Source organism: Protobothrops mucrosquamatus, unplaced genomic scaffold (assembly GCF_001527695.2).
Source record: "Protobothrops mucrosquamatus isolate PMUCROS unplaced genomic scaffold, P.Mucros_1.0 scaffold1054, whole genome shotgun sequence".
Classification (NCBI taxonomy): Eukaryota; Metazoa; Chordata; class Lepidosauria; order Squamata; family Viperidae; genus Protobothrops; species Protobothrops mucrosquamatus.
Window position 1 is genome coordinate 64,767 of NW_015387286.1, and position 13,726 is coordinate 78,492.

Consider the following 13,726-nt stretch of genomic DNA (forward strand, 5'->3'; position numbering starts at 1 on the left):
AGATAGTAGCTGCAGCCTGAAGCACTTTTCCAGCTGATGCTCCATCTGCGGCCATTGTTCAGATCTAATAACAGTTACCTGTTAACCTGTACCTTGATTCTGTCCTGCCCAGACTATTAAAATGCACTCTAAATGGAATTGCACAGGTTGCATTTGTATCTTAATAGCATTTGATTCCAAATTAAATGCAGCAGTTAGTTGCTAACTAGTATAGGACACAGGGATCCCATGACATCTGTACCGATTGTCAAATGGTACATGGTACAATTGGAGAAATTGTTATTAGCCTTTAGAGCCCTAAATGCCCCTTCTGAGAGACTGTTTTTCCACTATGAGTTCATCTGGTCAATAAGATCTGTAGGAAAGTCCTTTGAAGAGGGTCCTACTGTCAGAAGGTCATTCTCTCCTAGCCCTATAGAATATATTATTTTGGAAATAGTATTTGGCCCTTACTTTTTCTATGTGTAAAAAAATCACAAACCCCACACTCATTCACACTAATGCCATTCCCTAGTCAGGTAATGAAACATCAGCAAGCAAACAACCACACTTGGAGAATACCAGAGATTTCAAAATTCAATCCTGAGCTATGTATTCTATTGAATTTTGTATTTTGTTTTTTAATCAGTGTTACTTGAATATTTGAGTATGAACACAGCTTCCAAACTAATACATTAAATAATATCCAGCTTTTTAGCTTGTACTTGTATAAATCTCAATGAGCTAAATAATAAAACCGAATTGTTTTAACAGAGAATTGATTACTGTTCTCAAATGTGATCTGTAATTCAAAAGAACAATGCAGTTGATTAAAACAACAACAAGAGATGAATATTTTTTTCTTCACTCTTCCTGAGAACTCTTAGGAGATCCGAGGTAAAACAATTCTCTCTGCTAGAGTAAGGAAGGCATTTAAAGTATCCAAGCAGGAACATTTGTGGTGATTAAATATTTTAAGAGAAAAAATCCTCCTTGAAAGACCAGAAGTGGGATCAAGGGAGGTCAGTATGAACATCTGCCAGACCAGTATCTAATGTCTGGCAGATGTCCTCAAGGATATTCTTATGGGCTGACAAATCCCTCATAACCGGTTGATTTAAAAAATTTCCTTAACAACAAAATCTTCAGAAAAAAAAGTCAAGCAGGAATTCACATTTTTTGAATGGCACAATGAAAAGATAATTAACATAGCATTGGCTAATAAGGAAGAAAATTATTGAGTTTGTCATGTGTGTGTGTGTGTGTGTGTGTGTGTGTGTGTGTGTGTGTGTAAAAGGTTATTATAAAATGGCTGCCATAGTGAGGCTAGTTGCAAAACACCAAAAGACTTCCCTGCCATTCTTTGTAACTGCATCTATTGCTGGATTGGTTTTATCTTGAATACTTATTGTCAATCCCTATAGTTTAATCTTGGGGTTTTTTTTATAGCAAATCCCTGAACTGTAGCTGCTCACCATTTTTTTTATTTTTTAAAACTCTAAGAAACATGGAGGCTGAGCACCAAGGGAGATTACCGAGAATGTTGGTTGTGTAGATAGACCACATGAATATCACATAACAGCTTACTGTATAAAATCCCTAAAATTGTCATACTTGGTTGTACCTGAATGGTTGTGTGGTTATGCCTCATTTGGTAGGTTTCTTGTACTAAGACCTTTAGCAAACCTATCTTGCTGGATCTTAAGTTAGAAAATAATTCATTTCACCAGCATAGATAGGCCTTCTGCATGCTCTCTTCCTGCTGTTATCTGCAAACTGCAAGCTCTTATCTGCAAGCAAGGCAATGCATCCAGCTGCAGAGAGCATCGCTCCATTCAGAAAGTCCGTAGAAGAAAATATTTCTCCCCGGGTAACACTACTTAAATCCAATATAGGTTTCTGACAGTAAGAGAAATTATTATTTGATTTTAGATTTTCCTCTCTCTTTTTCACTATCTCACAAAAAAAGCATGAATTAAAAATTGTGCTTTTAAAATGTGAACTTAACATTGTGTCTTTTCCTGGCCCACTTGAGCTCTTGTCTTGTTTTACAACAAATTCCATGATTTGCTTAGGTAAAAGTAATTAAGAATTTCTGTTAGCACTATTGTTTTTTTTTAAAAAAAAGAACGCTATTTAAAAATAACACTTTTCCGTTTGAACATTAATAAGAAAATTAGAAACTAATTAAAAGTATCTGATGTAGTATAAAGCAGAAGAAATTATCCTGCTGATATTATAAAATTAGTAAAGAGAAGTACCAAGTAATAGTGGCCAAAACTCTCTATGTAAGTCAGTATTTACTAAGACTTTTATCCTCTTGGATAGTTATAACAACGGTATTCATTTCTCAACAAGTTATAGTCCTTTGAATCATTTTGTAAGCAATACAAACCTCTCAGCTAATTCCTTTTAAGAGACATTTGAAGGGAGGAAGTCTAATTATAATCCTTAATTAGTCTACTTAGTATAACAACCCAACTGATTTTTTTTTTAAACTCAAGGTTTTACTGTTCATGTTTGAAGTTGCACATGTATTTTGACAAGCAAAAGGAAAATATTTTTGGTTCCTCATTGTATTTGTATCTTGAAAGAATCTTGAAAGCAGCTATGTGCAGTCATGTAAAATGTAGGTTGAAAGTTGCCATAGCAGCAGAGAAATAGATAAGTTTGGAATAATTGTCCAAAAATAGATCATTTAGCAGTTGCATGTCTGTAAGAGAATATTGAAGCTTCAACATCATAGTTTAAAATTAATTTTTAATTTTTATAAATATTTAAATAGATAACATTATTAAAAATATACTGAAAGACTGGGAAGATCAAGTTGTGAAAAATACAAACTTTGAAATAGTTACAATGGATCACATATTTTTATATAGAATTTCAATTGCATTGCTTATATAGTACTGTTTAAACACTTAAAATTAGATACCCTTTACAAAGTTTGGAGTTTTGTTTCAGATATTCACCATGTATACTTCCAGATGTTTGATTACCACTGGTTATCTTAGCATGAATAAGGAGTAGTTCACACATCTATACTTTCTTATATCACTTGGTTAATATGTCACAACTCCTAGCTGCATGCATAATTGGTTGCTATTAAAAGATGTTATTTTGACATCATGTGATTATGAAAGTACTGTTCCACAATAATCTATTTTTTCTGCCTACAAATAATTCATTGTCATTTGGAGGCCTAAATAATCTTACTGATGAGTAGAGAATCTTGTATCAGTTCTGATTAAAAAGGTATACACCTGCACAGTTACACCTGCACAGAGATAGTTTTACTTCAGTTATTTTTGTCCTAGTAAATACTTGTTTGAATCATTAATGTATCTAATATTGACTTGGAAAATGATTTTAAAAATTCATCGAGTAAAAAGTCAGCAATGAGATTGTTCACTGGTCAGTAATCATATTATAATGATTTACAATGCCTTGGTAAGGCCACACTTGCAATACTGCATCCAGTTTTGGTCACCACGATGTAAAAAAAATGCTGAGACTATAGAAAGAGTACAGAGAAGAGCAACAAAGATAATTAGGGGACTGGAGGCTAAAACATATAAGGAACGGTTGCTGGAATTGGGTATGTCTAGTTTAATGAAGAGAAGGACGAGGGGGGATATGATAGCAGTGTTCCAATATCTCAGGGGCTGCCACAAAGAAGAGGGAGTCAAGCTATTCTCCAAAGCACCTAAAGGCAGGACAAGAAGCAATGGGTGGAAACTAATCAAGGAGAGAAGCAACCTAGAACTAAAGAGAAACTTCCTGACAGTTAGAACAATTAACCAATGGAACAACCTGCCTCCAGAAGCTGTGAATGCTCCAACACTGGAAGTTTTTAAGAAGAGACTGGATAGCCATTTGTCCGAAATGGTGTAGGGTTTCCTGCCTGAGCAGGGGGTTGGACTCTATGACCTCCAAGGTCCCCTCCAACTTTATGATGATGATGATGATAATGATGATGATGATGATGATGTTGATGTTGATGATGCTTTATGATCTGCTTCGGATTGCAGATCCAAATCCAAGTTCTTTCCATAAGTTTCTAGAGGTCAAATCTTCTGAAGATTATCTCCTTTTATATATTAAGCAAGTTGACCAATATTTAACTTGATAGATTGGTAAATTTCAAATCTTGTTAATATATTGGCTAAATTTTCTGCATTTTGTGTAAGAGAGAAAAAAGGGAAAAATACTCTTAAATAATCATAGATGACCAACTTACAATATAAAAAATGAGTGGAAGCTTATGCTCTTTGTAAATAGATGTTGAATCCCATAAATCCAGAAAGCCAAACTGGCTTTCATCATTGGTTACTAAGATGTTTCAGTTTAGTTACTGAATTGTTCTGTGATGCAGATATGAGTTCTTCATGAATATCATCAATATGTTAAGTATTATTTTTCTACTTTTTGGTTTTGTATACAACAATGGTTAAGAATGTGAATGTTTTATTTCTTCCTCTTTTGCTTTTTTTTAGAAGAGGTTGCATTACTTTTATATGAAAAGTTCTTTATTTCAAGATACAAAGTTAATGTTATTTTATGGTAATTTCTATAGAGTCATGTAGTTGGAAGTCAGTCAGACCCCTAAGTCTGACCTCTGTCAGTATACTTGTCACACTACAGTTGAATAGTAAAGAAAATGCAAGGTGAAAAGTCCATAATAATGGTATTACATCTCTAAAAACTTACACTAATGATATATATGTACATTTATGTGGTCCTTCATCTGAAATACACAAAATCATGACTTTGGAAATGTATGGTCCCTCACAAAAAACAAAAACTTAAGTATTACATAATTTAAAATACATAAACACATGTACATATTCATAAGAAATTTTGACATAAGATTTGAATTTTCTCCCCCAGGAGTTTAAATGCAATATAATTTGCTCTATTTTTTCCCTCAGAACAATAACTCTCAGAAGTGAGCTGAAACAGAGTGACTGACTAAAGTTAAACCCTGGTTTGAGGGCTTGAACTTATTTCTTCCTGGTCCTAGTCCAGCCCATCATTGGTTCACCCAAATGTGAAATCAGTAGTTTGGGGAGAATATTTCATGCCGTGTCATTTACAAAACAAGGCTCCTAATATTGAACATATATTAGAATTTCTCTAGAGATTATATATATAATCGTGGAGAATATTACCATTGTCTTATGACCATTCTGTTTTTAGAATATAACTTGACCATGGCTCATGCCAACATGAAGCTTTCCCCCCCCTCATGTTTATAAACTCAGGAACATAAATTTGTTTAAATTTTTATCCTCTTACAGGCCGAACTAATAATTGTAGGTAAGATTTGGACAGTATAGTATAGCCTCTTTGTATAGAAACACAGAAAACTTAGGAAAATCTGAAAGTCTACTTGTCTCCCATAATAGCTCAATGGTTAAGACTCTGGGCTAGTTGGAAAGCCAACAACCTGGGTTCCAGATCTGGAGCCGTGCAACACAGTGAGCTCCGTTATTCACCCAGATCCTGACAACGTAGCAGTTCGAAAGCATGCAAATGCGAGTAGATAAATAGGTATCACTTTGACAGGAAAGTGACTACATTCCATATTTTCACACTGGCCACGTGATGACAGAAACATCTCTCTGACAATGCAGGCTCCCTCAGCTGAGAATTGGAGGTGAGGACTACCCCTTTGGGTAGTCAACTGGACAGGAGAACCTTTAAACTTTTATCCCAATATTCTGTTTCCTTCCCTACATCACTAAAGAATCTTCACATAATTTGTTCCAAAAAAATAACCATGGTTAGTTTTTAGGCAAGAATCTATTTGTAACTATTTTTTCTTGTTGGCTTTTACGGTGTCTTGACTATTTTTATAATTAGTTTCTAATTTCTTTTTATGCATTGCCCGAACTACCTTTCAAGAAAAAAAAAAGACAGTAGGTAACAATGGTTAGAAAACAAAAGATGCCTAAGATTGAACTTTTCCCTTTATGGTAGAAAATTTCCAAGGAGTCTTGAGGAGAGATAGCACAAAATAAAAGAATAAGTAACAGTAGTTCTATTCTGTTCAGACATCAGACAGATGAACTTATTAATTAGCTGAAGTACATGTTTATATGCCTTTTATTTCAAGTGGTAGATCAAGAAGTCTACAGTTCTTTGGAGGATTGTTAGCAGTTGTTCAAAGATATGATCTGAGAAGGCAAATACATCTTTCTGAAATATGGTTAATATATTATTCCACAATGCTGTACCATAGGGCAACGTAGAATGATGATAGTGATGCCATTGTCAAACCTAACAAAATGACGTAACAACAGATATGCAAGAAATGAAGATGGCTGTAGAAAATAAAGATGACCTAAATAGAGCTAGACTAGATTTGTTACCAAAGCAATGAAGAGAGAAACATGGCTTAAGTTCAAAACAATTAGAAAGTATAGGTTAAGTGGCTCAGACACCTCCCTTGTTCATACGGATATAAAAAGGGGAGGAGACACAGCACAGTTTCTATTATTATAGATAATCTCAATAATAGTAGTCTTAGCCTTCCTGTGGAATAATAGTAGTCTTAGCCTTCTTGGTCAGGGCTACTTTGTGGGGCTGACAATCCCCTAAGTTCCTAAGTTATGTCTAGGCTTCTTCTGGAATATGCAGCGCTTGTGGACTGGTAAATTGTTTCACAGAATATTAACAAGTTTCAAAACATTTGAATTGATTAATAATGTATGAATCTTGCACTTGAGATTACTTCTCCTTTTACAACCTCATTTTCTTTATTATTTTAGATATGGACATAGTTATGAAATTTTTTGTGTTGCCTGCAATAGTGCAAGCACTGTGATAGCCTCTGCGTGTAAGGTAAGGAAATACTTTTAAACAATAGCTTTGAAATTCACATCCAAAGTGATAAATATCTCATTGTTCACTGTGTTGGATGGTTTTAGGAATAACAGAAGAATCCTATTATGTTCTAGTGGTCTAATTCTGTGACCCACATGTTATATAATACATATAATGTTTACAACCACATGCACACACATGTATACATAATGATATATTTATATAACATATACATACACAATATAATATATATATATAATATATTCAATATTAAGAATTCCTCAAGCCTAAAAGCAGTAGCCCCTGGATGTTAATGCTCTCAGCAGTTAAGAATGAGCAGCCCTGGATAATTGATTTCATGTTGAGACATTATTCACTTTTTCAGAAAGTAGTGAAAATAAGAAGCCACAGCTGTGATACATTTTTTAAAAAAAATCATGTGATAAAAATGCTAAATAAAAATATTTCACAGAGGATTTCAATTATATCAGTTGTATAGAGTGCACATGGCAAAATGAAAAGATTTTCAAAATCCTACGCAGACCTGACAATTTTGATGCAAATGGTATTCTGTCTCGGGATAGAAAGAGCATAAATCACTTGTAGGGTTTTGTTTGCTCATAGTATTACAATTAGTTCTTAATTAGGAAAGTTTGTGCCCTTGAAATGTGTATTATTCCAGTCTTAGTACTTCTGCTTTAAAATGTACCTTATAAATTAATCAGCTGGTTACAAGGATACATGGGAGAAAAATGGTTAATCAGACTGTTGGGATGGAAAAGCAAATGATATGCCGGAAGTATTTTTGTTTGTAACAGAGTACAAATGTAATGAACAAGCAAACAAAGAAATGTGTCTGGACACATCTAAGGAACAATGGGCCAGATGACACATTAAATAGCAGAGTACTTCACAGACCAAAAAACATTTGCATCAACTCAGAGTGAAAAGCCATCTTGAAATAAGAAGTGCCAGAGGTCATTTCTAATTGTGTTATCTGGGAAGAATTTGAACCTGTTTGTCCTGAAAAAAATGGAGATCTTTTGGGAGACGAGAAGTGCCATTATATAGAGAGAATAAGAAAATGATCTTGACAGAGCGATGCACAAACCATTGCCTAAGTAAAAGGGAGTGAGAGATTTTTAAGCTGCAAACAATGAGATAATATTTGGAAGTAATTCAGGGAGACAGTTCCATAATTCCCTGTAGTATAAGAAGGGAGATGGACGTACAGCATAATCAGAGTTGCAAGTTTCTGTTGTTATAGGCCAAGGGTGTCAAACTTGCAACGTCATGTGACGTGTCGCGACGTATCGCGGCTTTTTCCCTATTGCCAGAGCTGGGGTGGGCGCAGTTTTGGCATGACGCATCCGGCCCGCGGGCCAGCAGTTTGACACCCCTGTTATAGACACTCCGTAAAAGTAATTTTAGCCTCCCTGTGGACTTGATTTCCTGGCTTGATCTACTTGGTGAGGCTAACACTTTGGGTTTCAATTCCCACCTGGGTTTGTATGGATTTCCATACAAACGTGGTTCTACTGTAATTCCTCATCACGAGAGGGGGATGTGCCTTATTATTGCCTAATCCTAATTATATTGGAAAACTATTACCCAGTTTCATAATTCCACTTATCAGTAAAGGTTATTGGGAAGGAGGTGGCCATCTCCAAAGGGCTCTGGAATGAAAGTATTATCTGGACCCTTTTAATTTAGTTTTCAGGCATGGGCATGGAAAGGAAATTGCATTGTTGCTGTCATGGATGATCTGTGATGAGGCTTAGAGAGAGGGAATGCGCCTCTACTAATCCTACTAAATTTTTCAGCAATTGTTGATGCTAGTAACTACAGTATTCTTCTGGATCTCTATGAGATTTACAGAGTAGGAACACTATTCTTTCATTATTCATCTTTCCAATGGGTTTTTCCTATCTGTGTCCATGACAGAAGAAAAATGGAACCTTTTGGCATTCCAAGATGGAAAACATCATAACATGACCCTCTCACTTTATTTAACATCTACATGAAATCATTTAGAGGTTTGATGTCAGTATCATTATGCATCTCTAACCCAGATGCTATGTGGTAAAAGTGTTTCTCAGATCTTGCTTATGTCTGGATGGGGAAAAGGTTAAGTTTCAACCCCTGCATGGACTAGCTATGGATTCCAAAACTGACTCTATATAACAATGTCAGCTTTAGTTCTGAATGGGATTGTGCTCCCTTGAAAAGAACACACAGTTTGAGGATAGTTCTAGACTCTGATCACCTGTGAGAACAAGTGCTAGAATAGCAATATCACTTAGACTTACATACCGCTTCATAGTGCTTTACAGCCCTATCTAAGCAATTTGCAGAGTCAGCATATTGCCCCCAACAATCTGAGTCCTCAATTTACCGTCCTCGGAAGGATGGAAGACCGAGTCAACCTTGAGCCGGTTAGATTCGAACTGCCGAACTGCTGGCAGCTGGGAGTCAGCAGAAGTAGCCTGCAGTACTGCATTCTAACCACTGTGCCATCATGACTCTTCATAGAAGCTGTAATTAGCAGTTTTTCATGAAGTTTTAGCTGTGTACCAGCACTACCATTTCAAGAGTAGAAGGTGCTAGTTATGCCCTTGTCATCTCACAGGTGGATACTGTAATGTGTTTATGGAGGATGCTTCCTCATGAGCTGCAATATGAGAGGATTGGAAAGTGGACATTCTTTGTAGGAACTCCTGTAGATGTAAAAATCCTACACTATTTTTTTTTTTTTAATATTCAGGAAGCTTTTTAAAGCATGGCCTTTTCAATGCGTTTTTGAGGATAGGGATGAGAGTGGGTAGAAATACTTGAGAATGCGATGAATTTCTGCTGTTTGATGACACACAATACTTTGATTTTATTTTTAACCGATACCATTTAGAGTTTTTTAAGTCCTGAATTTGTCTAATTCTTTTTCCAAGTTTATTTCTTTTTTGTAGATTAAAAAAAAAGTCTCCAATAGAAATAGGAAAATTTTTGGTCCCCAAGTTTCAGGAACATATAAATCCAATTAGATTAAAGTTGTTCTTTTTAATGCTTTGATTCCCCTGGGTAGTCAGATGCCGCTATTCTTAGAGGGTGGGATAGAAATTCCCTTCCCTCTTTCCCCACAGGGGGAAGCCTTTACAGGAAAAGAAGGTACTTAGGGTAAAGAGAAGATCAGATCTGACCCAGTTTCATCCGCGTTGCTTTCAAAGTGCTTGATAGTAATTTGACTTCGGCTGTTTGCAGCCTAATGACGAGCCATATTGCTATGGCCGGTCTTTTCTCCGCCAGTTTGGAGGGCTGCCCCGGATCGAGCGGAAAGGCTGCCACCCTCCCGTGATCAAGCGGGGGTCCCCTCTTTGCTCGTCGCCCCTACAGGGTGAGTTTTGACCCTTTCCGGGGGCCCCCAGCGAAGGAAAATCGGACATGGAAGACGGAGTTGCCTTCCAAGCATCCGCAGTGGCCGCATCGGCAAACCGGAAGTTTTTCCAGTTTAGGCTCCTTCTTGATGGGAGTTACGATTAAGTACACTTGGAGAGTTCTAGTTCTGGTGTGGCCTCAGGTCCTTTTTCAAGATTGTGTCTGCTTGTTTTCAGTACTGCCTTTTTTGGTTTTACAGGCTTCTAAAAAAGAATATGCAGCCATTATTTTGTGGAGCACCACAACTTGGAAACAATTGCAGAGCTTAGCTTTCCACAATCTGACAGTGACACAGATGTCTTTTTCCCCAAATGATAAATTCTTGCTAGCGGTTTCAAGAGATAGGAATTGGTCACTTTGGAAATCTAATCATATCAATCCAACAGAGTCAGGTAAGATTGCTGGTTGAAAATTGATGCAGCTTTTTAAACTGTTTAAAGAGAAGGGGTCTAAACATTTTTTTAAAAATAATGCATTTTAGTTCCTAAGATTTTTCTGTGAATGGTATTCCTAAAAAATTGAGAACCAAGATGTATAAAATGTTGAAGGGTTGTTTTAATTTGGCTTCAAAGCTTTGAAGTAGTTCTGTTCTTCCATTTCTAAAAGTGAAACAATTGCTTTGCTTTGCTTTGAGAGTTCATCCAGCAGTTCCAGTATCTGGAAAAACTTTCTGTGTAATGTAGTAGCTGTGATAATACATCCCCATATCTGGGTGGTGGTGGGTGGTTTGTAGTGTTTGCTCTCACTGATATTAATGCATGGGAAAATAAATAGGCAGAAATATTAATTCAAATTCTGCAAATCCAAAGCCTTCCTTAATATGTTGGAATCAGCATCAGAAATTAGGTTTCATGCAAAAGTATGTTGGATCCAGTGACGGTTGAGAGTTTCGTTTAACACGTCACATTTGCGTCCGTCAAAAAGTGCAATCGTGGGGGTGGGTAAGTTTTTTTGTGAAAATCTCTGACCATATCAACTGACATCCACTCTGCAGAGGGAATTAACTGGAGGAACGGCAGTGGCTTGCAACAAGGAAGAAATTGCAAGAGTGGAAGAAAGATTTACCAGCACTGAGCATCCAGCTGAAAGTGGGGAGGGGGGAGATAGGGGCTGCTATTGTTATCTCAGTTTAGTTGCATTGGGAAAAAGAGTGCCTGAAGCATCTTTCTTGCTAGCGTTTAGCAAGTAGTTTAAAAGAAGCCGAGTTAAAGCAAGACATTTTTTTTTTCTTGAAGTTGATGAACGAGAGTGGCTGTCTCATTTGAACAGTCCACTCCAGGCACCTGATGGATTCTGTTGAGTTCCAAAAGGAGCTAGGGGTTGTTCCTGGAGCTCTGGTACAGACCTTACTCATTACTTGAAATGAGTGAGTGATTTTATTTCCCATAGTGCTTGGAGACTATGGGAGTCTGACTAGGGNTGCAGGATGCTAGCAGGCTGAGAAATGTTATCACTAAAGCCAGGATAACAACAGGCTGTGAACTTTGCATCTGGGGGGGAGGCAGGATACAGGCTTTACAGCATGAGACAGAATCTATCAGGAAGGCAAGGTTTTGAATCAAATAGCTGTTTTGTAATTTTTGATATAAGAATCTTTTGGGAGTCTGGGATAATTACAAAGTATAGGTTAAGTGGCTCAGACACCTCCCTTGTTCATACGGATATAAAAAGGGGAGGAGACACAGCACAGTTTCTATTATTATAGATAATCTCAATAATAGTAGTCTTAGCCTTCCTGTGGAGTTAATTCTTGGTCAAGTCTACTTTGTGGGGCTGACAATCCCCTAAGTTCCTAAGTTATGTCTAGGCTTCTTCTGGAATATGCAGCGCGTGTGGACTGGTAAATTGTTTCACAGAATATTAACAAGTTTCAAAACATTTGAATTGATTAATAATGTATGAATCTTGCACTTGAGATTACTTCTCCTTTTACAACCTCATTTTCTTTATTATTTTAGATATGGACATAGTTATGAAATTTTTTGTGTTGCCTGCAATAGTGCAAGCACTGTGATAGCCTCTGCGTGTAAGGTAAGGAAATACTTTTAAACAATCGCTTTGAAATTCACATCCAAAGTGATAAATATCTCATTGTTCACTGTGTTGGATGGTTTTAGGAATAACAGAAGAATCCTATTATGTTCTAGTGGTCTAATTCTGTGACCCACATGTTATATAATGCATATAATGTATACAACCACATGCACACACATGTATACATAATGATATATTTATATAACATATGCACACACAATATAATATATATGTAATATATTCAATATTAAGAATTCCTCAAGCCTAAAAGCAGTAGCCCCTGGATGTTAATGCTCTCAGCAGTTAAGAACGAGCAGCCCTGGATAATTGATTTCATGTTGAGACATTATTCACTTTTTCAGAAAATAGTGAAAATAAGAAGCCACAGCTGTGATACATTTTTTTAAAAAAATCATGTGATATAAATGCTAAATAAAAATATTTCACAGAGGATTTCAATTATATCAGTTGTATAGAGTGCACATGGCAAAATGAAAAGATTTTCAAAATCCAAGGCAGACCTGACAACTTTGATGCAAATGGTATTCTGTCCCAGGATAGAAAGAGCATAAATCACTTGTAGGGTTTTGTTGTTTGCTCATAGTATTACAATTAGTTCTTAATTAGGAAAGTTTGTGCCCTTAAAATGTGTATTATTCCAGTCTTAGTACTTCTGCTTCAAAATGTACCTTATAAATTAATCAGCTGGTTACAAGGATACAGGGGAGAAAAATGGTTAATCAGACTGTTGGGATGGAAAAGCAAATGATATGCCGGAAGTATTTTTGTTTGCAACAGAGTACAAATGTAATGAACAAGCAAACAAAGAAATGTGTCTGGACACATCTAAGGAACAATGGGCCAGATGACACATTAAATAGCAGAGTACTTCACAGACCAAAAAACATTTGCATCGACTCAGAGTGAAAAGCCATCTTGAAATAAGAAGTGCCAGAGGTCATTTCTAATTGTGTTATCTGGGAAGAATTTGAACCTGTTGATCCTGAAAAAAATGGAGATCTTTTGGGAGACGAGAAGTGCCATTATATAGAGAGAATAAGAAAATGATCTTGACAGAGAGATACACAAACCATTGCCTAAGTAAAAGGGAGTGAGAGATTTTTAAGCTGCAAACAATGAGATAATATTTGGAAGTAATTCAGGGAGACAATTCCATAATTCCCTGTAGTATAAGAAAGGAGACGGACGTACAGCATAATCAGAGTTGCAAGTTTCTGTTGTTATAGACCAAGGGTGTCAAACTTGCAACGTCATGTGATGTGTCGCGACGTATCGCGGCTTTTTCCCTATTGCCAGAGCTGGGGTGGGCACAGTTTCGGCATGACACACCCGGCCCGCGGGCCAGCAGTTTGACACCCCTGTTATAGACACTCAGTAAAAGTAATTTTAGCCTCCCTGTGGACTTGATTTCCTAGCTTGATCTACTTGGTGAGGC

The 13,726-nt window shown here is 36.6% G+C and overlaps 1 protein-coding gene across 1 annotated transcript in view; it reads left to right on the forward strand.

The window, feature by feature from the left end:
- Positions 1-13,726, forward strand: part of ELP2 (elongator acetyltransferase complex subunit 2) — a 61,743-nt gene that overhangs the window by 31,364 nt on the left and 16,653 nt on the right. The window contains exons 17-18 of the mRNA XM_015820077.1: positions 6,753-6,825; positions 10,436-10,628. Of these exons, the coding sequence (XP_015675563.1) occupies positions 6,753-6,825; positions 10,436-10,628 (266 nt within the window). The remainder of the gene's footprint in view (positions 1-6,752; positions 6,826-10,435; positions 10,629-13,726) is intronic.